The 26,757-nt window shown below is 35.9% G+C and overlaps 4 protein-coding genes and 1 non-coding gene across 9 annotated transcripts; 3 read left to right on the forward strand and 2 right to left on the reverse strand.

The window, feature by feature from the left end:
* The first annotated feature begins 363 nt into the window (after positions 1 to 363).
* Positions 364 to 3,252, forward strand: LOC137963579 (SUN domain-containing protein 5). The gene is made up of 4 exons (XM_068810708.1): positions 364 to 742; positions 1,204 to 2,489; positions 2,615 to 2,700; positions 2,897 to 3,252. Exons 1-4 carry the CDS (start codon positions 613 to 615, stop codon positions 3,126 to 3,128), a joined length of 1,734 nt encoding a protein of 577 aa, XP_068666809.1. The 5' UTR covers positions 364 to 612; the 3' UTR covers positions 3,129 to 3,252.
* A 132-nt stretch (positions 3,253 to 3,384) lies between these two features.
* On the reverse strand, positions 3,385 to 12,775 carry LOC137963756 (cyclic pyranopterin monophosphate synthase, mitochondrial). Of its 5 annotated transcripts, none has more exons than XM_068810944.1 (5): positions 12,260 to 12,775; positions 5,441 to 5,487; positions 4,913 to 4,959; positions 4,710 to 4,819; positions 3,385 to 4,228 (listed from the first exon to the last, which is right to left on the reverse strand). In XM_068810944.1, exons 4-5 carry the CDS (start codon positions 4,800 to 4,802, stop codon positions 3,647 to 3,649), a joined length of 675 nt encoding a protein of 224 aa, XP_068667045.1. In that variant the 5' UTR covers positions 4,803 to 4,819; positions 4,913 to 4,959; positions 5,441 to 5,487; positions 12,260 to 12,775; the 3' UTR covers positions 3,385 to 3,646. The 5 variants fall into 5 exon arrangements, with proteins under 5 accessions (XP_068667045.1, XP_068667049.1, XP_068667048.1 ...); XM_068810948.1 differs by having other exon boundaries at positions 4,903 to 4,959; XM_068810947.1 differs by lacking the exon at positions 4,913 to 4,959 and adding an exon at positions 10,467 to 10,562.
* On the reverse strand, positions 8,569 to 10,332 carry LOC137963413 (pentatricopeptide repeat-containing protein At2g22070-like). Its single transcript, XM_068810537.1, has one exon. The coding sequence runs from the start codon at positions 10,330 to 10,332 to the stop codon at positions 8,569 to 8,571; it is 1,764 nt and encodes a 587-aa protein (XP_068666638.1).
* A 2,836-nt stretch (positions 12,776 to 15,611) lies between the features above and the next one.
* Positions 15,612 to 24,220, forward strand: LOC137963644 (F-box protein SKIP8-like). The gene is made up of 3 exons (XM_068810797.1): positions 15,612 to 16,379; positions 17,855 to 18,051; positions 23,633 to 24,220. The coding sequence occupies exons 1-3, from the start codon at positions 15,924 to 15,926 to the stop codon at positions 23,886 to 23,888; spliced, it is 909 nt and encodes a 302-aa protein (XP_068666898.1). The 5' UTR covers positions 15,612 to 15,923; the 3' UTR covers positions 23,889 to 24,220.
* An 859-nt stretch (positions 24,221 to 25,079) lies between these two features.
* TRNAQ-CUG (transfer RNA glutamine (anticodon CUG)) lies at positions 25,080 to 25,151 on the forward strand. Its single transcript has one exon. It is a non-coding gene; the product is annotated as a tRNA-Gln (tRNA).
* The last annotated feature ends 1,606 nt before the right edge of the window (positions 25,152 to 26,757 follow it).

Raw genomic sequence — 26,757 nt, forward strand, 5'->3', positions numbered from 1 at the left:
AATTAATAAAAAATATTTTATTTATTTACATATTTAATCATTTATTTTATTTTTATAAACATACAAACTAATTAACAAGAATTTTTATTAAAAAAAAAAAGACTATTTTTTTGCCATTTAGGCAGGTCTTCAAAATCCATGCAGCAAAATGTGGATCTTTTTGAATTCGTAAATTTCTTCTTTTAGATAGATTTATTTGAATTTTATATATTAATTATTTATAAATGAATATAATCGCACTACAACCTTCATTAAGATGAAAGGTGTCATGTCACACTCACTTATAGCCAACGTGGAAGTGTAACGGTGACAAACCCAACGTTAAACAGTCAACTAATTTACACGGCCGAGGGGATGGTCCGATGTAAACTCCGCAATTCACTCCTCTTCGCTGGGGGGAAGAATTTCCCGGTGAATAACGTAAGAGAAGGAGAAGGAAAGACTCAAAACACAGAGACGAGTGCTCTGCTCCGTCGTCCTCGCCCCTTCGAAATCTTTGAAAATTCTCGACGAAATCCCGTTGTTTCTTTTCTGTTCGTAGAGAAGAACCAAGGATTAACAAGGAAGGTGAGCAGACGAAGGCGATGTTGATGAGGGAGAGATGAGGGAGAGATGAGGGAACCTGGAAATACATCCGAAAAGGTTAACAAAAAGAGCTTCTACGAACTCTCTTTGTCTCTGATTGTTTCTCTCTGGTGTCTCGTCTTCCTATTTTACTCGCGCCTAGGACTTGGGACTAAAGGTAATTTGTTATCTGTATCCCCTACTCTTTCCGAGTGTCAAGAGTTCATTTTCTGATGTGATGGTTCACGGATTTTTCTGAACTGTTGTTCAGACTACACCGATGGATATTTTCCTCTTCTGTTTCCTTGTTTACATACAATGCCGTTCTATTATACCAGAGCTTAAAGTAGCACGAATAGATTCTTAATCAGTTTTTTTTTTTTTTCTTTCATATATTTAATGGGATATGGTCTTGTTTATCATTGTCAGTTTAATAAACTAGTTGTTTCTTATGAACCCTATCTACTCAACTGGAAGATCATCCAAATAAGATCTTCTGGTTCATTTGCAACATCCTCACACAATCATTTTATCCGTTGCAAAAGTAATCCTCGTGAAAAATCTATTCTCTAGTTTATCTCTCTTTTATTTCTGCTTCCGCATGATCTTATTTGAAATTTTCATTTTGTTATTGTACAGAAGCATTTATGAATGATGGCAGTAACAACAACCACCAGAAGACTTTGTTCTTAGATTTTAGTTCAGTTGTTAACTTGAGCAATTGTCAAGTTCATGGTTGTAAGCCTGCCGATTCTCTGTCTTCATGTCCCAAAAGTTCTGGGTTGAAAGAGGTGTTTGGAGAGATCCTAGGCAAAGGTAGAGTCTCGGCATGCCAATTAGAGCCACAAACAGAAGAAGAACTCAAAATCTCTAAAGAACAAAAGAATGAGAGATCTGCTCACCCTGCCTACCTTGGTCTAGAGGAGTTCCGAAACAAAACCTTGCAAGGAAAAGGCAAAAATACAGAGTGTGCACTCGGGAACATTACCCACAGAGTTGAACCTGAAGGCTCTATATATAACTACGCTGCGGCATCAAAAGGAGCTAAAGCTGTGGCCTATAACAAAGAAGCTAAAGGAGCGAGTAACATTCTGGGGAGAGACGAAGATAAGTACCTTAGGAATCCATGCTCAGCTGATGGGAAGTTTGTAGTGATTGAGCTTTCAGAAGAGACACTGGTAGATGCAGTAAAAATTGCAAATTTAGAACATTACTCATCCAATTTTAAGGATCTTGAATTACTAGGCAGTTTGTCTTATCCAACAGAGGTTTGGACTTCACTTGGAAATTTTGTGGCAGAGAATGTGAAGCATGCACAAACATTTACACTGAAAGAGCCTAAGTGGGTTAGGTACTTGAGACTAAATTTACGTAGTCATTATGGCTCTGAGTTTTATTGTACATTGAGTTTTATAGAAGTTTATGGAGTAGATGCAATTGAGAGGATGCTAGAAGATCTGATGGTGGTTACGGATGAACAAGGTTCAGATCATCCTTTGAAATCCAATTCTGTAACACCAGGTATTTCAAAACCTACCTCAACTTTAGATGAGAATCTGGAAACTGTTCAAGGCCTTCACAAGATGGATCCACCTTCAACGAGGAATGATGTCAATGAAGGGCTCAAGTTTGATATTCCACATGTGAAGAGTGAAGTAGCTGCTAATAGTGTGCCTGATCCTGTCAAAGAAGCCCGGCAACAAACTAATGGAAGAGTACCGAGTGACACAGTTTTGAAGATTTTGATGCAGAAAGTGAGACAGTTAGAGATAAGTCTCTCTGTGCTTGAGGAATACATTAAAGAAGCAAACAAGAGACACAACAGTGCAATTCCAGATATCGAGAAGGAGCTTTCACAAAGTGCCTTAGTTTTGGAACTAACAAAGAAAGAAGTCAAGGATCTCCTGGACTGGAAGGAAGTTATTGTCTGTTTATCTCACCTTTCATTATGAGCCATTTGAAACTTCTTTTATTTTTAATCGATTATATTTAAAAACTGATAGATAAGTCATGGATAATCATTATGATAACTATGCTTCTTTTGTTTCAGCACAATGGTATTGGTAACCTACAGACCTGGAAATCAAGCATCTCATCTCAAATGGATATGTTAGTCACAGAAAATAATGTCCTCAGGCAAGAATGCATTTCATTTTTATCTGCACAAAGTATTTCTCTATCTTATAACTTATAACAGATAAATTTCCATGGAAACTGTCACTACTGATCACACAGCCATTCATGTCACTTAATCTGTCATAAATTTCAATTTTGGTTTCTGATTCCCTTCAGATTTCTTATGCTTGTTAACTTGCTTTGGATATGACTGCAGGTCAAGTCTTGAGAATGTTCTAAGGGACCAAGCAAGTATGAGAGATAAAGAGATTTTGATAATTGTAGTTAATTTTTTTGTTGCCTGTTTTGCTCTTGTAAAATTAGCTTCTGATCAGGTCCTGAAATCATTTAAAGCCCGTGAGTCTGGTAGGAGCAAAACAAGCAGTGGTTGGCTTATGATATTGATGAGTAGTAGTATGATGACGATCATCATCTTTTTGTACAGTTGATGATCCAAATTTTGTTGTTTATTTACATTTTTTTTTTTTTTAAGTATGGTCAGGCTATGTGCTGGATTACACAATATGTAATGCATGTTGAGTTCTTAATGATGAAATTTTGAGCTGTTCAGAATCCCTTAATAGTCTGTTTCCTAACAGACTATTATGCAGGTATTTCAAATGCAAATAGTGAAGTGTCTGTTCGAGATTCATAAATTTTGTTCTTCCTCTTGATGGAAGAATTAGTGCTTCTGTAGTTGGCAAATGAGTGCCTCACTGGAACTAACCATGTAATTTACTAGTTCCACAATGGAAAAGGAAGATTTTTTCCGCATGGATCACATACACATTCCTGTGTAGATTTTCTCCATGGGATATTCATTGAAGCACACAAATACAGCCTCGACGGAAACAGCAATACGAAAACACAAGCGACCACTAATGGATTGCGAATACCAATTCAATAGAAATTTTGCACTTTTATCCCTTACCATCTTCCAAAGCAAATTCAAAGACTCCAGCTAAAGCTACTTCTCTCTGTTCCATTCGCCACTCTTACCCCCGCTCTTGTACCTGAGAGAAACATCGGTAATCTGAATATCCTTTGATGTAGCCTTACACATGTCATAGATGGTAAGCCCTGCTACAGTCACTGCAGTCAACGCTTCCATCTCTACCCCTGTCTTGCCCGTTGTTGCAGCCTCTCCTTCAATCACGATGCTGTAATCTTTCTCATTCAATGTCAGATCGACCCTTACATGTGTAAGACTAATGTTGTGGCACAGAGGAATAAGGTTACTGGTCTGCTTTGCTCCAGCAATTCCTGCAATCTTCGCAACATTAAGGACGTCTCCTTTGCCTATCAGGTTTGCAGCTACCAGATTGAAAGTCTTTTCGCCTAAAATAACTCTGCAATCTGCAACTGCAATGCGCTTGGTATTCTCCTTGTTGGAGACATCCACCATCTGGGCCCTACCTGTGGTATCTACATGAGTCAGAACCTGTCCAGGTTTTTCGGATTCCAAGGGGGAGGATCCAGATTCCTGAACAGAAGAGCTGCCAAAGCCATCCACAGAAGATGGAGGCTCGCCAAAGATTGACTCCATTTCCTGGATTTTGGAAATAAAATTTATTTAACTTCAAAGCATTCATGTTTATTAACGGGAATGATCACATGGTGCGAATGATCTAAGAGGCCTAAGTACTATAATTGGATTCTGAAATCTGCAGATACTGGCTAATCAAGGAGAATACAGCCGGCATATGCAAATAGTGAAGTGTCTGTTAGAGATTGATATATTATGTTCTTCTTTTTCCTGATAAAAGAATTAGTGCTTCTGTAGTTGGCAAAATGAGTGCCTCAATGAATAGAAACGATCAACCGAAGACAAGCCATGAAATTGACTAGTTCCACGATGGAAAAAGGAGACTTTTTTATGCATAGATCACACTACCGTAGACTCTTTCCATCGCAAATTCATTGAAGCACCGTGCTAAAGCCTCAACGACGACGGAAACAGCAATACAAAAACACTAGCTGACCACCAATGGATTGCATATACTAATTAAATAGAAATGAACTTTGAATACCTTATTGAGTTCCGAGATTGCTAAGTTTATTGTCTTGTCGCTGAAATATCGTGACAGCGGAGAGATGTGCATAGCAGCTCGTCTGAGAAACATGATGGAAATACTGTTATCTGCAAACGGAAAATTAATCAGAACAACATAAAAGTGAAATCGAAGCTTTCAACAAAAGAAATAGAATTGTAAACTAGAGTACTGTTATATACGAGAGGGGCAGACAACTGGAAATAGTCTTCTGCTATTGCTGCCCTAACTGCATCAAGTAGAAAAAAGGGGTAAAACTAGTAAACCTAAGTACTAAAAAGAGTTTAAAAACTTATTAAAAAAATCATATGGCGGATTTAGCAAACACAATTCTCCTCGCCACATGAAAGTTTATATCAGTATTAGATAAAAATAAAAAATTGCTTATATAAGTGCAAAAATACATCACCACATAAAGATGCAGTACATCATCAAAACAAGGGAAAGAAACAAAAGAATCATGTGAGTATATTACACATAACCTAATTCTTCCCACCACATGGAACTTGCATCGTCACTGCACTCCAGATAAAATAAAAATTGATCTTGTATGAAGTGCAAAATAAATAACTATATAAAGAAAGCAACAATCAAAAAAATATGTAAGCGGATTAATTATAACCCAATTCTTCTCGCTACATAAATTTAACATCACCGTCATACATTGAAGGAGTCAATAAATAAAACAATAAAAGAAATCTCCAACTTACGAGTTATAAATCATAGCCAATAACTTGTCAAATTGAAGGTTGACTACCTGAAAGAAAAAACACCATCATACATTAAAAGCAGAGTCTAAAAGATCAAATTCTGCACAAAGGACTTTAGAACAACCATTGAAAAGAAATTGCAGAAAAATAAAAGTTGTCCCCAATTTCTTTAAGGTAACAACAGCAGCTCTGCATCCATTTTACATTGTAGATAAATTGCAAAATATTAAATTAAAATTACAGAAAACGATAACACAAATTGTAAAAACAGGACTTTTTGAACGAAAATAACACAAAGATGGAGCACTGAAGAGAGAATAGATTGTTGGCTGATAAAAGGACATGTAGAAGAGAAGCGCAACAGCTATAAGCTATATTCTCAAGTTATGGTCAAAACAAAGATCAGCACAAAGAGTTCTGGTTTATGATTATGCATGGATGCAATCAGTGTTGTCCTTACAAGAATAGGTTTGGTTCAGTCTCATGCTGAAACAACACTCAATAATCTCAAACTGACACATATTGGCTGAAGAAACACTGGATATAATAAAAAAGACTTGACTTTGTTTGCTTGCAAGTTAACAGAAGAATGGATGGCAGTTGCTCCCATTCGAGTTTTACAAGAGATTTGGATGGCATATCTGTGCTAATAAATAATTGCTTACTAACATGAAAGAGCTAAAAAGGTACCGTGTGGTTAGGAAGAAGGCAAATGAATTGAAGAACCTGCAGCACTCTAGATGGCAGAAAACGTTCAATAGAACGACAGATGGCAGCGAGGCAGCTTTAGCTGACTCACATAAACATCACAAAAAATCTCATAAGAACGGCAACGAAATTGAAAACATGGAATACTGGGACGTTGAAGTCAAAACCACCAGGAATGAAATTCATCTTTGCCCTCCTTAAAACGTTCAGAGCAGAGTTCTGTGCTTTATACCATCACATAGAAAACACATCACACCCATTCTTCCAGTAAAGCTTCGGCCATGAAAGGGCTTGTTTAATATAGAGCAGAAATTGAAATTGCACAACCATATAATGAGGTTTAAACGACTAAAGATAAGAAACAAACAACTCAAAGAATGAAAAGAGGCCTCTCAGCAAGCTTAGTCAGGCAAAACAACATCCAGAAGGATATAATGGTGGATAAAAACCCATAGCATCTTAGTTAATGAGTAATGCCTCTATCCCACGGCATTCCCACAAAATAACCAAGACTGGTAGTCTGTTAGAGATTGATAGATTCCGTTCTTCTTCCTCTTGATTAAAAAATTAGTGTTTCTCTAGTTGGCAAAATGAGTGCCTCACTGAATAGAACTGATCAACTGAAGACAAGCCATGTAATGAATGACTAGTTCCACAATGGAAAAGGAGGATTTTATATGCCTGGATCACACATTCCTCTGTAGATGTTTTCCAATGCAAATTCATTGAAGCACAGAAATAAAGCCTCGACAGGAACAGCAATATGACAGAAATAAAGCCTTGACAGAAACAGCAATAGGAAAACACAAGCTGACCGCTAATTGATTGCAAATACCAATTAAATAGAAATGAACTTTGAATACCTTATTGAGTTCTGAGATTGCTAAGACTATTCTCTTAACGCTGAAATATCGTCACAACAAAGAAATGTGCATAGCAGCTTGTCTAAGAAATAAGATAGAAATTCTGATAACTGCAATTGGAAGATATATTAGAACGAAATAAAAGTGAAACGAAGGCTTTTGGCAAACAGAAAGCAAAGTAATAGAACTGAAACAAAAATACCATGATTAACGAGAGAGACAGATGACTGGGAAATACTCTCTGCTATTGTTGCCCGAAGAAGCGAGGCCGCGGAATGTGGCTCCTAATGATATTTTATTTATAGCACATTTTGTCAGCTTGTGGCCACTGTGGCTTGGTTGGTGAAGACTACAGATGGTTTCATAGAATAATTTGATATACCCCAAAATAGAAATAAAGAGTCTCAAACAAAACAAAATAAAAGAAGGAACGACGAACCTTCCCTTCCTTGCTGAAATCACCCAAATCGACATGAATACTTCCCGATAGATACGACCCACGACAAGAAACGGAAACTCCTCTGTCGAAATCGATGTAAGACTAGCAGAAAATAGTCACCAATAACCCTGGTATTCGAGAGACTAGTACTCTCCCTGAGCTACGCTCCTCTGAATACTCAAAACGACGATACCCCTTCTCCCTTCGTCCCCCCCCCCCCCCAAAGTTCCCTCCCGAAAACACTTAACATTATTAAATTCCCAAAATACTCCTGACCCATTAATTAAATTCCCAAAATGCCCCTGACTCATTAATTGAATTCCCAAAATGCCCCTGACCCATTAATCACCCTCTAATTTGGGGTCTATCATTACCCCCCGCCCAAACTTTTACCTTGTCCTCAAGGTGAAAAACAAGAAACTGGAGCCTCATTGCCTCGAAATCCTCCCAAGTGGCTTCAACTCCGGGGATCTATCATAACTGTGGAACCAAAGGTTGAGCAATATTCTTGCATGATCAATCTATTGGCCAGGGGAGACCACATAGAAGAAGTAATGGACTTCATAGGAACAATGCAATTAAATGCAGAGCATGTAGCCTCCAGTTTTAAGAGGGTGTGAAACTAGTAGAGATCAGTCTCATGCGAAGAAAGTGGTGGATCAGATTATGGAGCTTGACCCTGAAAATTCAGCTGCATATGCTCAATCATCCGACATATATGCAGCTCATAGGGCGTGGGAGATATCAGCACAAGTTAGAAAGATGATGGAAGAATGGAGAATAGAAAAGAGTCCGGGTTGCAGCTGGTTCAGTTGTTGGACAATATTAGCCAGGAATACATCAGTTATGCAGCCATCAACTTAAATTTTTTTGGGAAGTTAATCTGAACCTCTAACAGCAAAGAACACAGAAGAGTTTTACATGACACTGGACATAATCAAAACTGCTTTTTCACAAAATATGGAATATATTTAATTATGCTAAAGTCATTAATGACTTTGCAATTTCATAATCCATTTTGAATTCTCTGACATATGCTAACAAATTTATGTTTGTTTCTGTTTGCAGTCCAAATTTATTCAAAATTCCTGCAATTTTTCAGTCATAATGTACAGAATTTATCCACCAATAAAAGAAAACATTGCTCCCTCTTCATCTGGAGCAATAAACAGAGCATTATTGGGTAAGTATTCTGCTTCCTTTATTTGAAAAGTCAGTTTGGCTAATATATCATATATGTCTTTTGAGTGTTCATGAGATTTGTCTTCTGTTACAAATCCATGTTGACTATTCCTCACCTCAATCCAACTTTGTGCTGGTTCTTTCCTCAACCCTTTCTCTTTCATGACTGCTCTTATTCTTCGTGCATCTTCCCATCTACCAGCAGCTGCATAAATATTTGATAGCATCACATATCTTGCACCATTTGAGGGCTCCTTATGAAAGAGTGCCTCCGCAGCCCTTACTGCTTGATCTAACACTCCATGTATACGGCAAGCACCTAACAGTGCACCCCACATCCCAATTTTATGGGAACCACAATCCGCTCTTTCCATCAACTCTAATGCTTCACTGAATTGATTTTTTCTCCCAAGAGCATCAATTACAATTGCATAATGCTCTGGACTTGGGCATACATCATATTTTGCCTCCATAGAGTGCAACAACTGATACCCTTCAGATACAAGACCACTATGGCTACATGCAGATAATACACCTAGAAAAGTTACATGGTTTGGTCTAATGTCTTCTTCTATCATTCTCTCAAAAAGGGCAATAGATTGCTTAGCATCACCATTTTGGGCAAAGCCAGTAACTAATGAGTTCCAAGAGACTATGTCTCGTTTTGGCATTTCCTGGAATAATGCATAAGCTGATTTCATCCCTCCACATTTTGTATACATGTTGATCAGAGCATTGTATATGAAGATGTTGAAGGACCCACTTCCAGTGCAATTTCTTACAATTTGTGTGTGAACCTGTTTTCCACACTCATTAAGTGCTAGAATTGCACAAGCATTTAGAAGACTGACATATGTGAAATCATTCCCTGGAATCTTTTCTTCTTGCATTTGTCTGAAGAGATCTATAGCCTTGTTCCCATGGCCATTTTGTACATACCCACTAATGAGAGCTGTCCATGAAATAGCATTTCGTTCTGGCATCTGGTAAAAGATTTCGCATGCTTCCTCCAATCTGTTGGCCCATGTGTAACCCACTAGTAACGAAGTCCATGAGAACATGTCCCGTGCAGGCATTTGATAAAAAAGGGAACGGGCTGCATTAACGTCTCCACTCTTCCCATAGGCATCAATCAACCCATTGTACATAATGGAATTAACTTCAAGGCCAGTAACTATTACCATGCTGTGGAATTGACGAATTAAGTGAAGAGCCCCAATATTTGCACATGCACTGGAAACAGCGACAAGTGTGAACTTGTCCATTGATGGGTGATCAAATTCTTGCTGCATCCTACAAAAAAATGAAATCGCTTGCTTGTGGAATCCGTGATGGGTGAGGCCTGATATCATCAAATTATAGGAGACCATGTTGGGCTGGTACATCTTGTCAAACATGTGAAGAGCATTATCGAAAAGACCATACTTGGCATAGGTTGACAAAATCGTGTTGTAGGTATGCATGTTTTTGGTGGGTAAGTCATCAAATGCGTTCTCAGCGCTCTGTAAGGAGTCAATGATGGAGTACATATAAATTAAACGGTTCATGAGGAAAATATTTTGATCAAGTGCAGTTTTGATTAGAAGACAATGAAGAAGCTTTCCAAGATTGAGATTTCTGGTTGTGATGCTTCTCTCCAGTAAAGATGCATATTGTTGTGCGATGGGGAGGAGAGCTATGTTGGTTAATTCTGAAAACATTGTATTACGCTATAATCCAGGACGGGATAAAAGGCTCAAACTTCAAATGTGAGAGGCTCTGGCTTCATAAAGTTAAATGCCGCCACTTCCGGATATTCCAGATTTCCACTACACAGTGACAATAGTATTCATACACTTATTCATTGCTGAGGACCGTCGTTGGGGAGAAGCGAGGATTCTAATGTGTAAAAGGAGTGCTTTAGAGCTCCATTTTCGTGCTGTGGTGGCGCCTGCTCACGTTTATGAATGCAATTAGAAAACAAAGAAGAAGAAAAAAGCCAAAGAAAGATCTTTGATTTTTAAATTGCTTTTTAATTGAATGTTATAAATACGGACTGATTAACTTTGAAATAATTGGGTTTTATTGAATCAGGGTAAAATCTATGTAGACTCAATTGCACACTGATTTAAAACAATATCAGCATATAGTAAAAATTAAAAAATAATTTCTCTTTCTCTGTTCAGCGGCTAAGAACTCTTGTTTTTGTTTCAATCAAGTACATGAAGTATAAGCGATCAAATGTAGTCTGTTTATGAGTGGATGGTACTAGCAGCAAAATCACATGATTACACTGGTTTATGAGTACTATATTTCCCTTCAGGTCAACTTGGAAAATCTCCAAAACTGGGAGGAGAAACAACTGGTCAAGGAGTATGAAGTATTCTAAATTATACACTTACTAGCATGAGTGAGATACTCATACTAGTTTTTCCTTTTTCATTTTCACATTTGGTTATTTCAAATAGTGTGATTTTCCTAACCCCAATATATATCATTCTTTCAGGTTCATGGAGGATCATAATACAGCTACTTTTCCTTCAAAAAAGTGAGAATATTGTTTTCAGAATTCAAGAGACAAATTCTTTAAGTAGTGAAGAACTTCCCATCCTTTTGGAAAATCTGGCAGTAGTAGAGAAAATGGAATTTTTTTTCCTTAAGAATATCAAAAAGATCCTTTTCCCTGGTAACTGGTTTGTTCTGTTTTTTGGTGTCTGGATAATGGAAATGCTAAGGAATTTTCAGAGCTGGTTTGAAGTGATTCTTTTCATTTTAACAAAAGTTTGTCTACGCTTGCTAGATTTTCCACAGGCCTGTAACAGTGCCTTAATGTCCCTCTTCTCTCATACAGTAGTCATTCTTATTGTGACAGGTTAATGAATTAATAGAAATGAATAGTCAAATATGGTAGGAAGGAATTTGTTATCAAGAATGGAATGTGAAAGGATATACTGGTATGGATATACTCTGCAAGAAACAGAGAGATGCTTGTGAATTTACTTTGGGTTTCTGATTTCATCTAAATCACAAGAAGAGACAAATGACAGTTTAACTGACATAGTTATACAAAAGAAAATGTAAGTGATATAACTAATTCCAATTATTCTCCATGAAAAGGATGAAAAGTCTCACAGTTATTTAAAAATAGAAAGGAGGATAATGAGATTATTTATGTATTTGTTATCAATCAAGTCATCAATTAACAGAAATTAATAGTGCAATTAAATTAAATTAACAGAAATTAAATTCAACAAATCAATAATTAACATGAATTAAATTATATTAAATCAACTAATACAATTAAATACAGATATTAAATCATAACAGCAATTAAATTAATACAAATTTTTTAAAAATACAGATATTCTATATCAATTTCAATTTAAAAAAAAATTGATTCAATACCATCAACTCAATGAAATAACACAAAATTTATTACAGAAATTAATTCGTTATCAATCCAATTTCAATAAATTTATTAATTCATTATTAACAGAATTTATTAAACTAAACATTTAATATCAATCCTAAACAAATAAATTACAAAAATATAGTATTGAACAATTAAAGAGGAAACCCTAGAATTTGCAAAAATTAAAAAAATCACAAAATTTTTAAAAATTCAAAGTTAGGGCTAGAGTTCAATACCTTTGGTGAGATGTGAGAGCTTTTTGAATTTCGGGTCACAGAAATTGAGAGGAATTTTGAGTGGGAATGATAGATTTAGGGTTTACGTTAGAGAAATTGAGAAATAATTAGGGTTGAGAGTTCAAAATAGCGAGCGACCAGGATGAGATGAGAGAAATTAGGTTTAGAGAGAGGGGTGGCCAGGTTGAAATGATAAAAATTTAGGGTTAGGTTCTGAGAGAGGGGCGGCGAGAGAAAGAGATGGCAAGAGAAACCGAGATACGATGGCTGGGGAAAACAGAGAAAAGAGAGACTGCGGTAAAAGATACGGTTGAAGCAGAAAGGGAGAGAGACGGTTGCAGAGAGGAAGAGAAGCCGAAGAGGGACGAGGACGCAAAGGAGAACCGGAGAAAGGGTTAGCAAGAAGATGAGAGGCGACCGACGGCGGGTAGATGGACGGCGAGCGCGGAGAGCGAGAGCCAAGACCGTCGAGTGAAACGACGAGTGAAAGTGAATTCACTCGTCGATGGATTTCACTTTCCCTCGTTTTTTCAGTTGAACGAGTAAAAGTGAAATAACTGTGCATAATTCACTATCATTCGCTACCGATTAACGTTTTTGGGCCACTTTCCCCCGTCAAAAGTTAATTCATTTTTGCTTACACAACATGGCCATATATACAGTAGAAAGTATATTGTAAAAAAATAAAAATTTTGTGTTAGTAAAGTGTAGAGATAACTTTTATTAATAAATTATTTTGATATATTTAACTTTTACTTAATTTTTATTAATATATTCACAAAAAAATTGTCATACATTAATAAATAATTAAATATGAAATCATTACTATTTAAATTAATTAAATATATATATGAATAAAATAATTAAAAATAATTAATCAAATTATTATTTTGTAGTATCTAAATTTTCACTCTTAAACTAGTAATTAAATATGATATTAACCATAATTAATTTATATAAAATATATATTTATTATATATTTTATGTGAAGTTGGTCCAAAGCCCATTCCAAAATGAGTAGCCAACTTAGAAAACTTCTTTCCCAGCTAATAAACTCATGATTTTTGTATTCATTAATCCATGTGAGACTATTATTTAACACTCCCCCTCACATGCAAGCCCTCTTTTGTGGCTCTACAAGTGGATAGTTTAGGTGTAGATTTACATATGAATACTTGTTTTAATACCATGAAAAATAAGTGATTTGGCGATAAAATAGAAGAGAAAAAAGATTTCTAGAAGATACACAAAATCGAAAGAAACTTGCCCAAGTTTACCAGTAGAAGATCGAAGGCTAAGAGCAACTACTTCTGAGAGGGCCCCACCTGACTCGTTCTTATTTACAACTACACCTTCAGCTTGCAAAACTCTGTTAAAGGTTTGCTCAAGAGTGGTTGCATCATCATTGACCAATAACTGGGCTTTAATAGCATCATACTAATGACCTAAACCATAAAAAAACCGGTCTACTTGAATCTGATTTTCTTTCTTACGAATGTCTTCAACATTCATAGTAAAATGATGAAATGTATTAATCTCTTGTATTACTCCCCTCATCTTAGTTAAATAATCTGTCATTGATCTACCTCTACGCTTCATATTAAATAACTTCATATATAACTCATAAATCCTTGACAAATTACTTTATTGAGACAAAATGGAAGCCAATATAGTCCACATTGCCTTAGCAGTAATGCAACTCAAAATCTGATCACTAAATTTGGATTCCATACTATTGACTAACTAGGTTATTACTAAATTCTTTTCTGCCACCCGATCTTCAGTAACAAGTACAGGGTGATCATCATTTATATATTTTGTCATTATTCTGACCCTCAAAATACATCAAAACTGATCTAGACCAGTTTACATAATTTGGTCCATTCAACCGGATCATAGTTATTTGAATAGATTGAGAGAATTTTATATCTGAGCTCTCAGTAGTCCTCTGAACAATAACTCTTGTGCTGGAATCAACAATTAAATAACACCACAATTCAATACACTACAACTTCAATTAACTAAAGGGAAGCATTTTTCCTAATTTTCTATGTTTACATAGTCAAGTGGGGCCCACACAGAATTCGATTAGGGCAATATAGCACCCTTTAGAACCAATAGTGATCAATTCCAACAATTGAGATCACAAATCGATTAAATAATGACCTAATTGCAAGAAATCAAGATGACATATGTTATATGGATGATGATACAAGCATTAGGTTGATGATGCAAGCAGATTTGAGAAATTTCCTCAAATTGAGATCATCAAACACTTCTAAATCTCAACATTCAATCAAATAGAAACAGTAATCATTAGCCAATAGGCTATAATAGGCAGAAAAAAGAGAAAAAAAATGAAATTTTTACCCTACCAGTCCAAAAATTTGTATTTGATTCAAACTGGGATCACTGTCATTACCTCCCAGATTGAGGATGACTGTTGGAGGATATGATGTAATTAGTGACACTAATGTAATTAGTTTACATTTTTTTGTCTCTTATTCACTCTTATTATGGCGAAGGGTATACATATAATATTGATACTTTTGATACCTATAAATATGACTTATGGGGGAGGGTCTGGCCTAAGTCCATAACTTTTTCTTCCTCCTGTTTTTTTCCCAATGAGTGTCTCCCTTTTTTTCTTCCTTTATTTAAATCTATGGAGTCCTAAAAATAAAGATGCACGTTATCACAAGGTGGTATGTTTTATTCGAAGTCCTTTCAACTATTGACACGCCTTTTTGTTCATTGTGTCCTCATTAAACATATTGATACATTATACGTGGAAAATAAAAAAAAGAAAATAAAATTAGTAATATTATAATATTTTGATGATTAAAAATTTCTCTCAAGTTTATATTATTTTATTTTCTCCTCAAATTCCATCATTTTGCAAGAGAAAAATTATTAACTTATTTTCTCTCTTATTTTGTTTTCTCCCAATGATTCTCTACTACATCTTTCTTTTTATTATGTCTCTTTCCTTTTGTATCATTGATCCTATTTATAAAAATAATATATATTTTTTAAAATTTATTTTTACTATTTTTATAAAATAAATATAATTATATGTTTTAAATATAATAAATAAATAAATAAATAATAAACTAAACAGATAAATTTATATTTATGTTATAAAATATTTAAAATATATTTATAATTTAAAGTAGCTAATAAGAACTTTTTTCTTTTATGTTTCATATGAAATTTATTTTATCAGTAAATTCTTTGGACACTGTCCTCATTAACACAAACCTGATGCCTACTTTTAGCTCACGATTCGACTGAAATTTATATTTAACAAAATAAGCCTTTTCCTTTGATCAGACTCCTCAAACTTCTCGGTTCTTTACAGGAAGAACAAATAAAAAGAAAATCATTCCTTCTACTTCTCGTGCTCGCTGCTCTCAACGCCTCGAAGAGTCAGCAACTCTGTTTGGAACCGAGATAGTTCTTGCGCCTCGACCAACTCATGAACCATTTTCATACTGGCATCTCGGAAGTAGCCAAAAACCCTCACCAACGCCATTTCTTCATTCATATGTGTCCTTCTTTCCGTCTTTCTTCCTAAACTCTCAAACCCTAGGTTTCTTTTAAAGTTCCGACCTATTTTGGCTCTTTTAGTTTTCATCTTTTTCAAAGCTTTCATGTCTTATGCATGGAGATTCCCTCACCTCTTCATGCCAATTTCTCGTTTGGCTCATTTTTTCTAGCATCGGCTGTGTCTGCTATCTGCCTCTTGTTTGCGCTGTGGGCATTCCGGTCGTCGCCTAGTGTGAAGCTTAGTAAGTCTCGACGTGAAAAACCCGACTGTGGTTCCAATAAGAAATGTTGTGGTTGTAGTTGTTATTGCGGTGCGTCTCGCGGGAGCTCGAGTCTCGCATGTGCGAACGGTAGCGCCGGGGAGAAGTACGAGAAGGAGCCGATGCTGGGGTCTTCCACTGGAGCGGAAAAGCAGATGGGAGGCTCGATGATGGAACAGTTAGTTCCAGAAATCACAACGCACGCCCTGAGTTATCTGGACTATCCAAGTCTATGCCGGCTCTCTATGACCAACTCTTGGATGAGGAAGGCGGCAAATGACGATAATGCATGGAAAGCCTTATATCATAAGGTTTACATTTATCACTTTCTTTATGCTTCTAATTACTTGTTCTATATGCTGTTACTACCTGCCATCCATAAATATAATTATGATCTTGATCCTCTGGATGACCATGGCTATATCCGGGAGACAAAAAGCTATGTAACTGAAAAACTTTAGTTGTGAATTACTTGCACAGAGTGAAGAAGATTATAATGCCGAAGACAATAAGTGTCAATTGAAGTGACGATTTCTTGCTTTTTTTTATACGTAAGTTTATGAAATTCTTAAAAGTTTTAGTCTGTTTCATTTCCAAGCTGTGTTTACATTTCAAACATAAGCATTAAACAAGGATATTTATGCTCATTTTTATTGGATGCCCTCTGTTATTCTCTATTTGTCAAGCTGTATGGTTGTCGAGGCTGGTAGACTAGAAAAGATCTCATACGTCTGAGCTTATTTTTGGAGTTATCTCTAACTATTTGTAAACCTTTATATGCCTCACCCGAATCTGTTTGCGTGAAGGTTTTGACTTGTAGACAGTTTAATGAGCTAATGTTTTAGTTAAAAGAACGTTTTGAGGTAAGTAGTGGGTAGAGGGAACTCCTTATATGCGTTCAAATGAATGGCAAAATTAGTTATGTCCTTTTGTATCCGCTATTTTATTTTTTGAAAGGATCTTTCAGTCTTTATCACGTGCTGTCAGTATTACTTTCTGAAAATGCTCATTGGTGGCATTTCTGGAAATATCTTCTCTGAAAATTTGATGTTATGGTTACATTTGTTTTTTCCCTGAACATTTAACCTTGTCCTAATGACTTTTTTTTCTTTTAATGACAAAAATATGAGGCTACAAAGACTGATTAGTTGTACACCACATGCAGGACCATTTTTTACTATACATAATTTTAGAAGCCCTCCGTTGCTGTTTTAAGATAACTGAAGGGGAACTTTGGTAAAAAAATCAGTTAATGGTTTCCCATTCATTTTCTGTTCCTCAGGAAGCCTGTGTTGGCTATGCCAATTCAGGATGAGGATTCTTGGTACGTTAATCCACTCAATTTTTGCCTTCAGTAACTATGTTTCATGTTCTGGCAATCTCAATTCTACTTCAATGATGCTTCACTGTTATTTATACTGGAATAAAAAGAAGAAACCGTGAAAATTCAGATCAGAAATTGTTGTCTAGTTCTTCTGTTTAGGATTAGAACCACTAATATATTGCCTAATGTGGCATTGTCATCTGCTTGGTTGTTACATTGAGTTATGTCTTATCTCATTTGAGCTGCATTTTGTATTATTCTTCAATGTATTTTTTTTCCTTGTAATGCTTCTTTTTATTACTTCTAGTATAATATATGTTGCTCCTTTTTTCTTGGTGTCCTATTATTTTAAGAATTTTGTAAAATTGCAAAGTTTTCAACCAATAGTAGTTTTTTTGCCTCATCAAGAGCGCTTGGAATGTTCTTGAAATTTACATCTGGGTTACCCTGTTTTTGCTCCAGGATTTCACTGTTGAGCAGGACACCATTACTCCACATAATGGATGGAAGGTTTATTATGCAGCTACAAAAGCCATTGTGAACATCAACACAGAGTTCTTTACCATCATCAAAGAAAGATCACTTGTTGGTATGGGTCGCCTTTGGCTCCAAGCAGATTATGTGAAGTGCATCCATGGCTCCAGCGAGCTTTTTACAGGGTACGACTTCATCACTGGGCTTGAAAGCATCCACATAGACAACCAGTATGGCAGATAAATGAATCCATAATTGTTAAAAACCACCATGGCTGATAAATGAATCTATAAATGTTAAACCTATAAATAACAAGCAAGTGGAACTTATCATGAAAATAAACTGTTCAAGTATAGATGGATATTTTTGCAATTGCAACTGATGTAATCTGTGTTTGGTTGTGATACTTTATTTTGTACTTGTGGATTGGGCTGAGAGGGGTGGGGGTTTTTGTATTTGCTCCATTATGACTTTCCTTGGTGGCTATGACTTAAAAGCAAAAGGTCTCAGGGGCTACCACCTAGAATATTCTCACTCCCCTTAAGGTCAGCCAGTTCCTGTGGTGTGTCAAAAGATAAGATTCTCACAGTGGACCGGCTTCACTGGAGGGGTAACAACATTGAGGACCAAATGTGCAAGCTTTGTTGTGAGCACATCGAGACTGTGGACCACTTCTTTCTCCACTTCCCATCTTAGGGTGGTTTTTTAGAAGAAGAAAAAAGGTAGAAGAGGAGAGGAAGGGTTGTCATACAGCCTACTGGCTGGGGAGAAAAGTTGACCCCCATCTGGTTTTATTACTCACTTAGGCCCTGTTAGTACACTCTGTAAGTGAGATGTATTTCACTTTACTAGTGAAAATGCACAAAAAACCGTTAGTGTGCTCTTTAAGTTAGGAGGGAAAAGTAAATTACAAATGTAATTCACTTTCCCCCGTTTTATGCATAACCCGAGTGACAGTGAATTCACTCGGGTCGAGCTCTGAATTCACTTTCCCTCCATCAATTACATCGTCGGTCGAAAAACTCGGGAGAACCTTCCTTCCGCGACTAGCATTGTTGCAGATGACCTTTTGTGATTTCTCTCCCCCTCTCTGCAACCTCTCTCTCCAACAATCTTTTCTTGTTGATCCTCTCTTTCTCTCACCATCCCCAACTATTCTTGACAACATCTATCTTCTGCGAACACTGTCTCCTACACCATCTCGCTTCGAAGGTATTAGGGTAAACTATTCTTCCTGGTTCGGAATTTGTTTCCTCTTGCCTCTCGTTTTATTTTTCGTATAAGATTTGTTTCCCTTTTGGAGAGAGCACGGATGGGCATTTCCGTGCCTTGTGTTGTTCTACCTGGTGGAAGCTGTCGGATTGGGACGAAGGACAAGGGGAGAACCGAACCACCGTTGTTACTATTTTGTTTGCTCTCAGACAGATGTGGGATTTGGTCGCGAAGGATAGATGGATTATCTACATTGGGTTCGTTTATGTTTTTCTCTCGGCAGTGAAATTTTTGCTCTTTATTTTTACCAAATTATGGAGCATATATGATTCTTTGTGAAGTTTTATGGAGATGAGGAGGATTTTTTGTTAGTGAGGTTTGTTGTAAATTCACTAAGTGGTCTGCCTGATTTACTTGAAATGAAAGTAGTTTGTAACTGTAACTAGTCGCATTTCATGTAGCTGTGGAGATGATGGTTGAAAACGGGGTTAGACGTGGCAAGAAGTTGCAGGTTTAGATATGCCTATTCCTATGCAAGGATGCCGGATTTTGCAGTTTATCTCTCTATCGGAAGAAAAGCTTTATGTTTGTGATTCTTTTTAGTTACTTGAGCTATAGGAACTATTTTCATGTGCTACATTGTTCTTTTGTGTTCTTCAATTTTCTCATAGTGAAAGTTGCAGTTTATTATTACGTTGTTTATGTAATACATTGGCTAACTAATAGTTTAAGATTGTGAATTTAAACACATTTAAAATAATAATTGCATTAAGTTTTTTTATATTATAAAAGTAAGTATTTGTGTAATTATTTTACTTTTTATATATTTAGTTACTAAATTAATATTATTTTGATATTACTAATAGATTAACTTTATATAATAAAATATCCTTTTTATATAACTATTTCATATTTATATATTACAAAATTACAAGTTGATTACAATTATAAAAGTAAGTATTTGTTTAATTGTTATATTTAATATTTTTTATTTATTAACTAATATTAATTTAATTTTTTGAAAGTCAAATATGTTAAAATATTTTATTTAATAAATAATCTATTTGCACTTTACACCGCACTTTCCATTGTGCACACTAATATAAACAAGTACTTTACTGTGCACTTTACATTGTGCACACTAACACAAACAAGTTTTTTACACTGCACTTTCCATTGCGCACACTAACACAAACAACTACTTCACTTTCCCTTTCACTTTCACTGGGGAAAGTACTTACACTTTCCCTCTCACTTTCACTGGGGAAAGTACTTACACTTTCCCTCCCACTTTCCCCAGCACTTACAAAGTGCACTAACCTCCTTAAAGGTTTTTTACAAAATGACTAAAAAACCCTAACTTAAGGACTTATGTATGAGTATATAAAACACCCTTCTAAACCCACAGAATTTACAGAATAACCACATCGCTTTAGATACTCTAATCTGGACCCTTTTGCCTAACAATTTACAGATCTACCCCACGAGAAATTACGAAACTACCCCTGATTTTTAACAATTATTTTTTCCCTTCTGGTCTAAACAATCTTCATCCCATGGGTAAAAACAGAGAGAATGTTTGGGTGCTATCTTTTGCTGCAATTGTTTAGCACATTTGTAAAAAAAAAAATGAAAATGATGAACTATTGAACTTTATCAAAATATTTTTGGATGTATCATTGAAGCCATAACTCTTCTTTTTTTTTTTGAGCTAGTGAAAGTCATGACACTTCATCTCCTTAACTCTCTAATTTGAAGAAACTGGAAAGCAATAATAAATTCCTCAAATTACACCATTCCAATCTTGCTATCTGGCTCCCTCCCCCTAGGGGACTTTGATGACAGCTTGTAGTGTAGCCTGGGTCCAGCTAGTAAGGGTGGCATGATCATGGGATCCTCAGGTAATATCCTTCTTGTATATTTTGCTCTCTTTGGTCAAGATGATGCATCTGTAGTGGAATTTAGCTCTCCTTCGAGGGCCTTCCACTATACTAAGACCTCCTTGCCATACTAGGGAATTCAGCTATTGTCATTAGCTTGGCCAGTGGAAGAAATGCATCTGGCCATTTCTTAATGGATCTTGATGAGATTGAAGACCTATGTGAACACCTGAATGCATCTTGGCAGGGTGTACTGCTATGCTTATTTTGAAACAACATTGCTGACACTTTAGCTAGGTAAGTGGTTTCCGTCAGCCCCTTGTAGGAACATTGGTCCCTTTGAAAACATAACCCCCCCTGGTTTCTGGCTTTTGGGTTTTCATGCTTTTCTTTTTTTTTTAATCTTTGCTCCCTGGGTAGTTCTTCTGATGGAATCCTCTTTCTCACTGTTGTAAAAAATCTTATGAGGAGAATGTGTCAAATTTCTCTCTGAAGAATGTATAGAATCCTTACCTACAGAACAATCGAAACTACAATTAGGCAAGACAAGAATGATAAGGAACCAGATTTTTGTGGGCACAGTTTAGTTCTACTGTTCTTCAAGAGTTCCAACTATGTTGACTTACTACTTGAATCCTTCTGCTCCATCCTTATTTATCATTTGTTTGCTTTCTCTTTTTAGTAGGTAGTTTTAGGTGTTATTGAAACAAATTTCATTATCTATCCTTATTTTGACCTGACAACTATCAGCACTTTGAAACTTAGCCTTAATCTATTAAATGTATCTCTTTTGAAAACATTTCGCCCCCTTTCTTATTTGTGCCATTTCTTTTGTGTTCATAAATTCAGTCATTATTCTGGAACAAAGAGAATATAAATATAGTGATTCTATTTGAGCATAATTAAGTGGATTGGTCACACTGTGATTATGAGAGGGAGTAAGAAAAAAACGGTGTAGGCCACTTGTCGTGAAATAAAAAAGAACAGTTTGTTTTTATTTGTCACACACCGATTATTTATTAAATTTACCCTTTGGACTATTTGATGGTAAAAAGGTTGAGGAAAACAAAAAAGAAAAAGAACATAGGCTTGATAGTTTTAGATAAAGCATATGGTAAAGTAGCAAGAGATTTGATTTGGTGGGTACTCCGTAAGAATATGTGTGAACACTCTTACTGATAATTGACATATTTGTAACTAGGAAACAGGAATATGAAGGTTGGCCTTAGCATCTAAGGGAGTTTCAGAGTTGGCTAATTTTGGAAATAAATTAAATCTATTTGGTGCAATTTAAGTGGCAAGTTTTGGAAGCTTTGTTATTGGTGCAGATTGTAACACCCCTGACTCAGGTGTTGGCCTGTTCAAGCCAATTTGTCTACTTCAAATGGTTGACCCACTTGTTTAACTGGAAGTTATTTTGTAAAAGAGTTCTAATTAACAAACTATACTATTTGTTCATTTACATTTATTGTTTGAACAAATAGAATAGTCATGACCTCTGCCAGTAGACAGGAAATTGCCATTTGAGTTGGTTTGGGCATACTAAATTCAGCCCAATAGGGCATTTGCCAGAATAGAATGACAAGAGAGAGGAAAACTGAAAAGAACATTGGTGAGAGTGGTAAGGAAAGACTTGGAAGAAAGCCAACCTTGCCATAGAACTAACAAATGCTAGAACAACATGGAGAAGAGGATTTGTATATTCCTCCCCAACTTAGGTTGGGACAAAGCTTTTTTGGTGATCATGGCGCTCCTATTTTACATGTATGCCCTTGGAACTCAAAACTCAATTATTTTGTGAAGATTCTCTAAGCTTTTGTTACTTATTGTGGCAAATATCTTGGGAATGCCAGTTGGAAGTTCAGTTTGTCTTTAAGTCAAGTCTGTTGTGCTTTTTGTGTTTTGCTCTCTCCTTCTCTCTCTCTCTCTCTCTCTCTCTCTCTCTCTCTCTCTATATATATATATATATATATATATATATATATATATATATATATATACATATCTTGTGTTCTCTCTATTTAGATATATTTATCTCTTGCTCTCTCTCTCTTTCACACTCTCTCTCAAGCTATATATATATATATATACATATCTTGTGCTCTCTCTATTTAGATATATTTATCTCTTGCTCTCTCTCTCTTTCACACTCTCTCTCAAGCTCATCTTGTTTTTTTTTTTTTTGTCTTCTGTATTTGGTCCCTCATCTGTTATTTGTTAGATCCATTCATGGAAGAAAATATTCGCTTGACCTCTAATTTGCATTCGTTACATAGCTACTGTATCAGAGTACAAATTTTGGAAGCTGAAACTGGGGATAATTATCTTGAAAATAGATGCTCTATGCACTGTGCAAACAGTGAAGTAAAGGGAAACTTGTTGTTGTGATGAAGTAGTTAATTAAGGCGTGGTACAGTTGGATCTGGGTGGAGTTTTGGGTTGGGAAATAATACCTGTTGTTGATATGGTCTTCAAGCTTCTCTTCATTGTTGAGTGTTGATACTGTCTTTTGTTAGAAAAAGGTTCTTACTGTGTCTGTAGGCCATTGATTTAGGTATAACTTGAAGGTCTAGTTTTTGGTGATTCAGTTTTGGAGGCCCACATCGTTTTGCTGCCTTTACAAAGTTGATTTCTGTTAGCCATAAAACACTGATTTGTCATGGCTTATCTGCAGGTATAATGCAGTTATGGAGAGCTGGGCACTTGCCTTCAATTGGGGTCAAGGTGTTACTTTCCAGGTCCGGGATGTCAGGGCCCGTGTTCTCCCTGACATGGCATGGGTTACAATGAAAGTATACGTGGACATGGATTCTGGGCCATCTCATGTGACAAATGTATATGAGTTTCACAATGGGCAGTGGTATATGGTCCATCACCACAGGTCTCTAATGCTCATGGACGGAGAGGGAGACCACAACATTTTTGGGTAAGTGAAAAGAAATGAAGAATAACAAGCTTAAATGATTTTGCATGGCTGGTGATTGCTGTCCCTTTGAAAAAAAAAAACTGTTTTTTTTTTTTTTTTTTCAAATTCGATATCCACCTTTTTGTTTCTTCATGGTTGCATGAAGCCGTAGGGTATTTGTATAGAATGACAATGATCATATTACTCAGGGATACAGAAATCGAAGAGTTTGGGGGCATTACCTTTGAAGACATTTTGTGTTTTTTTTTTTTTTTTTGGGAGGGGGCAGTAATTTGGTGTAGTTTGTAGTGGCTGTGCTCCTAGGATTTGTATGTGATTCTAAATGCAATTCGTGGACGAAGCAGACTAAAACGCCATCACGACCAATTTTTTTTTTATAAAGCGTGAAGTGGAGTTTTGATTGAAAACTTTTGAGTGGCTAGTGATTGGTGAGCAATTGAGCAATTAAGGCTATCAGCCGCTTAAATATTTACAAGGGATTAATGTCAACCCAATGAAATCTGTTGGTCCTAAAGAGAAACATATAAGGAGGAGAGGATTGAATGGGATTTTTGAAAACGAAGTCCATTCGATTTCCAATAGATGGGAGATGAAAATGACCTATAAATCTAGGTCAATTTTTTATTTATTTATTATAACATATTTTACATATAGGAGTTCATAATAGAAAGTAGTTTTTTGAGTTACTAAAGATATAAAAATTTAAAGAGTTTCCTCAAATATTAATTCTTAAAAGAAAATTCTAAAACCTAAAAATATAAAAAATAATATAATATTTTATAATTACTTTAGACTATATATAAAAAAAGTTCAAATTAAATGGGTCAAAGCTTTTTCTAGTTAAAAAATTAATAAAGTTCTTTATTTTCTCAATGCAATCAATCATCTTGCCCCATTTCTGGATATTTTATGCATTTAAAGAATGGAAACCGTGGACATTTTTGAAATATTATACTAGTGTGGTAAGTGTCATCAGCTCTCTCTTTACGATATAGCCAGTGACACTAAATAACAACTAATCAATGAGATAAGATTGTTCACTAAAATACAATGATTAAGTTTATGCATGTTTCATAGCTAAATGCTAGCATATTAATGTTGTTCATGTATTGCAGTACAACTAAATTTTGAGAAATTTTAAAAGAAAGGGGTTGACACAATGTGAAACAAACAAGATGTGGCATACTTGCGAGGTGGTTCCATGGTCTAGTGGTCAGGACATTGGACTCTGAATCCAGTAACCCGAGTTCAAGTCTCGGTGGAACCTTTTGTGTGTCTCTCGTCTTTATTTTTGAACCGATTCCGCTGTCAAGCGTGCCCGCGAGATGTTTTTCTGTTTTTATGCGAGTGGGAAATGGCTAATATTCATCAATTCTTCTCTCCCAACTGCCATGTCCACAGCAGAAAGTTATCGCTTTCTTGTTCTCTGAGACCGTCTCTACCTTGCTCATCATCTCTTCAGGAGCCCACTTTAGGGGTGGATTCTGCTTCGTCTCCCGATGAAGGAATTGCGACAGGAGAAGATTGTACCTTAAAAGCCGTGGAAGAGGAGTTTCCCCTGGGGTATTTAATCTCCACTTTTCCTCTTTATAAGATTAATCCGCGGTCTTATTTGTTATTAAAGTTCTTACGTTTTTTTGGCTTTCTGGTTTTATAATTGAATTGGTTGATATTTGCTTCTAGATGAAAAAAAAAGGAAACTAAAGATTCATTCAACTTTGGGGTGGGTCTGAGTATTTGAGTATGTTAGTAAATGCTTGCAAATTGGCTTATCAAAACATAGAAAAGCTTGAGGAATTGGGTTTGAACTGGATTCTCCCATCAAAGTTTGTTGCGCTTTGGTTGTAAGAGACTAAAACATCGAAGGTTTCTTGGATGGCTAAAACGATATATGTCGACGATCTGTTTAGTGTGCATAATATTTACCTGGACGAAGAGCTTAGATTGATTAATCTTGTAGTGTATTTGTTTGACAAATTGGGTTGCTGGGACCATTCTGTATTTACATGATGGGACATTCATCAAAATGGTTAGACATTGTGGTGCCGACTGTGGTGCTTGTTGGGTTACTGTGTGACATGTATATAAGCCTAGTAGATATGAGAGACCTTTCTCAAGCGTGACTTGATGATTTCGATGCAAAATAACTCCTAGTATTCGATTGTTTTCCTGGAGCGATCTTTCAATTTATTTCTTTTCCATTTTCTTCCCTTGCTCAATTTTAGTACCAAAGTTGTGGCTAGTTTCTATCACCTTTCAAGCTATTTCCATTTCTGTAATTCATGGTTATAATGTGAAGCGATCTTAAATGTCACTATGTAGCCTTTTTTTCTTTTGAAGCCCTTTCTCTGTGGCTGCATCAATATGTTCTCAAATCCTACTTAAAAGTTAAATACTCTTTGTTTTTGTGTTTACCTAAATTTGTTGATTCTTTAGCCTACTGTACGGTCTTATCCACAACAAAGTTAATTTCATGAATTATCTTATGTTTTTAAATTCATTTAATTGACTAATGGTGCCAATCTGTGCAGCAAAAAAGGGCAAAGTGCAAGGAGCTTCAGTAGGTAACATTACCATTACTTGTGTTGAACTGTAATTTTTTCATGATCAAAAGCTACCTTATTTACGGTTTTGATCTATAAGTTGCTGTTTTATGGATGCCATTAGTGATATAAAGAAGGCGCTGCAAAAAACGTCAAGTAATTTTCTCCTCGTTAATTTTGTACTGTCTTTGATGTTTATTCATTTGTTTAGGACCTTGATGAGTGTGTTGGAAAATGAACTTCTTTATTTTGGTTTTGATAATTAAAGTCAGTCAGTCTTTAAATGCCACCTCTTGGTTATGGATGTGGTGGGAGCCCTCTAAGTAAAAT

The sequence above is a fragment of the Aristolochia californica genome, unplaced genomic scaffold, assembly GCF_029961685.1.
Source record: "Aristolochia californica isolate CCGP_79_NKW_82.1479 unplaced genomic scaffold, dmAriCali1.0.hap1 SCAF_4, whole genome shotgun sequence".
NCBI lineage: Eukaryota > Viridiplantae > Streptophyta > Magnoliopsida > Piperales > Aristolochiaceae > Aristolochia > Aristolochia californica.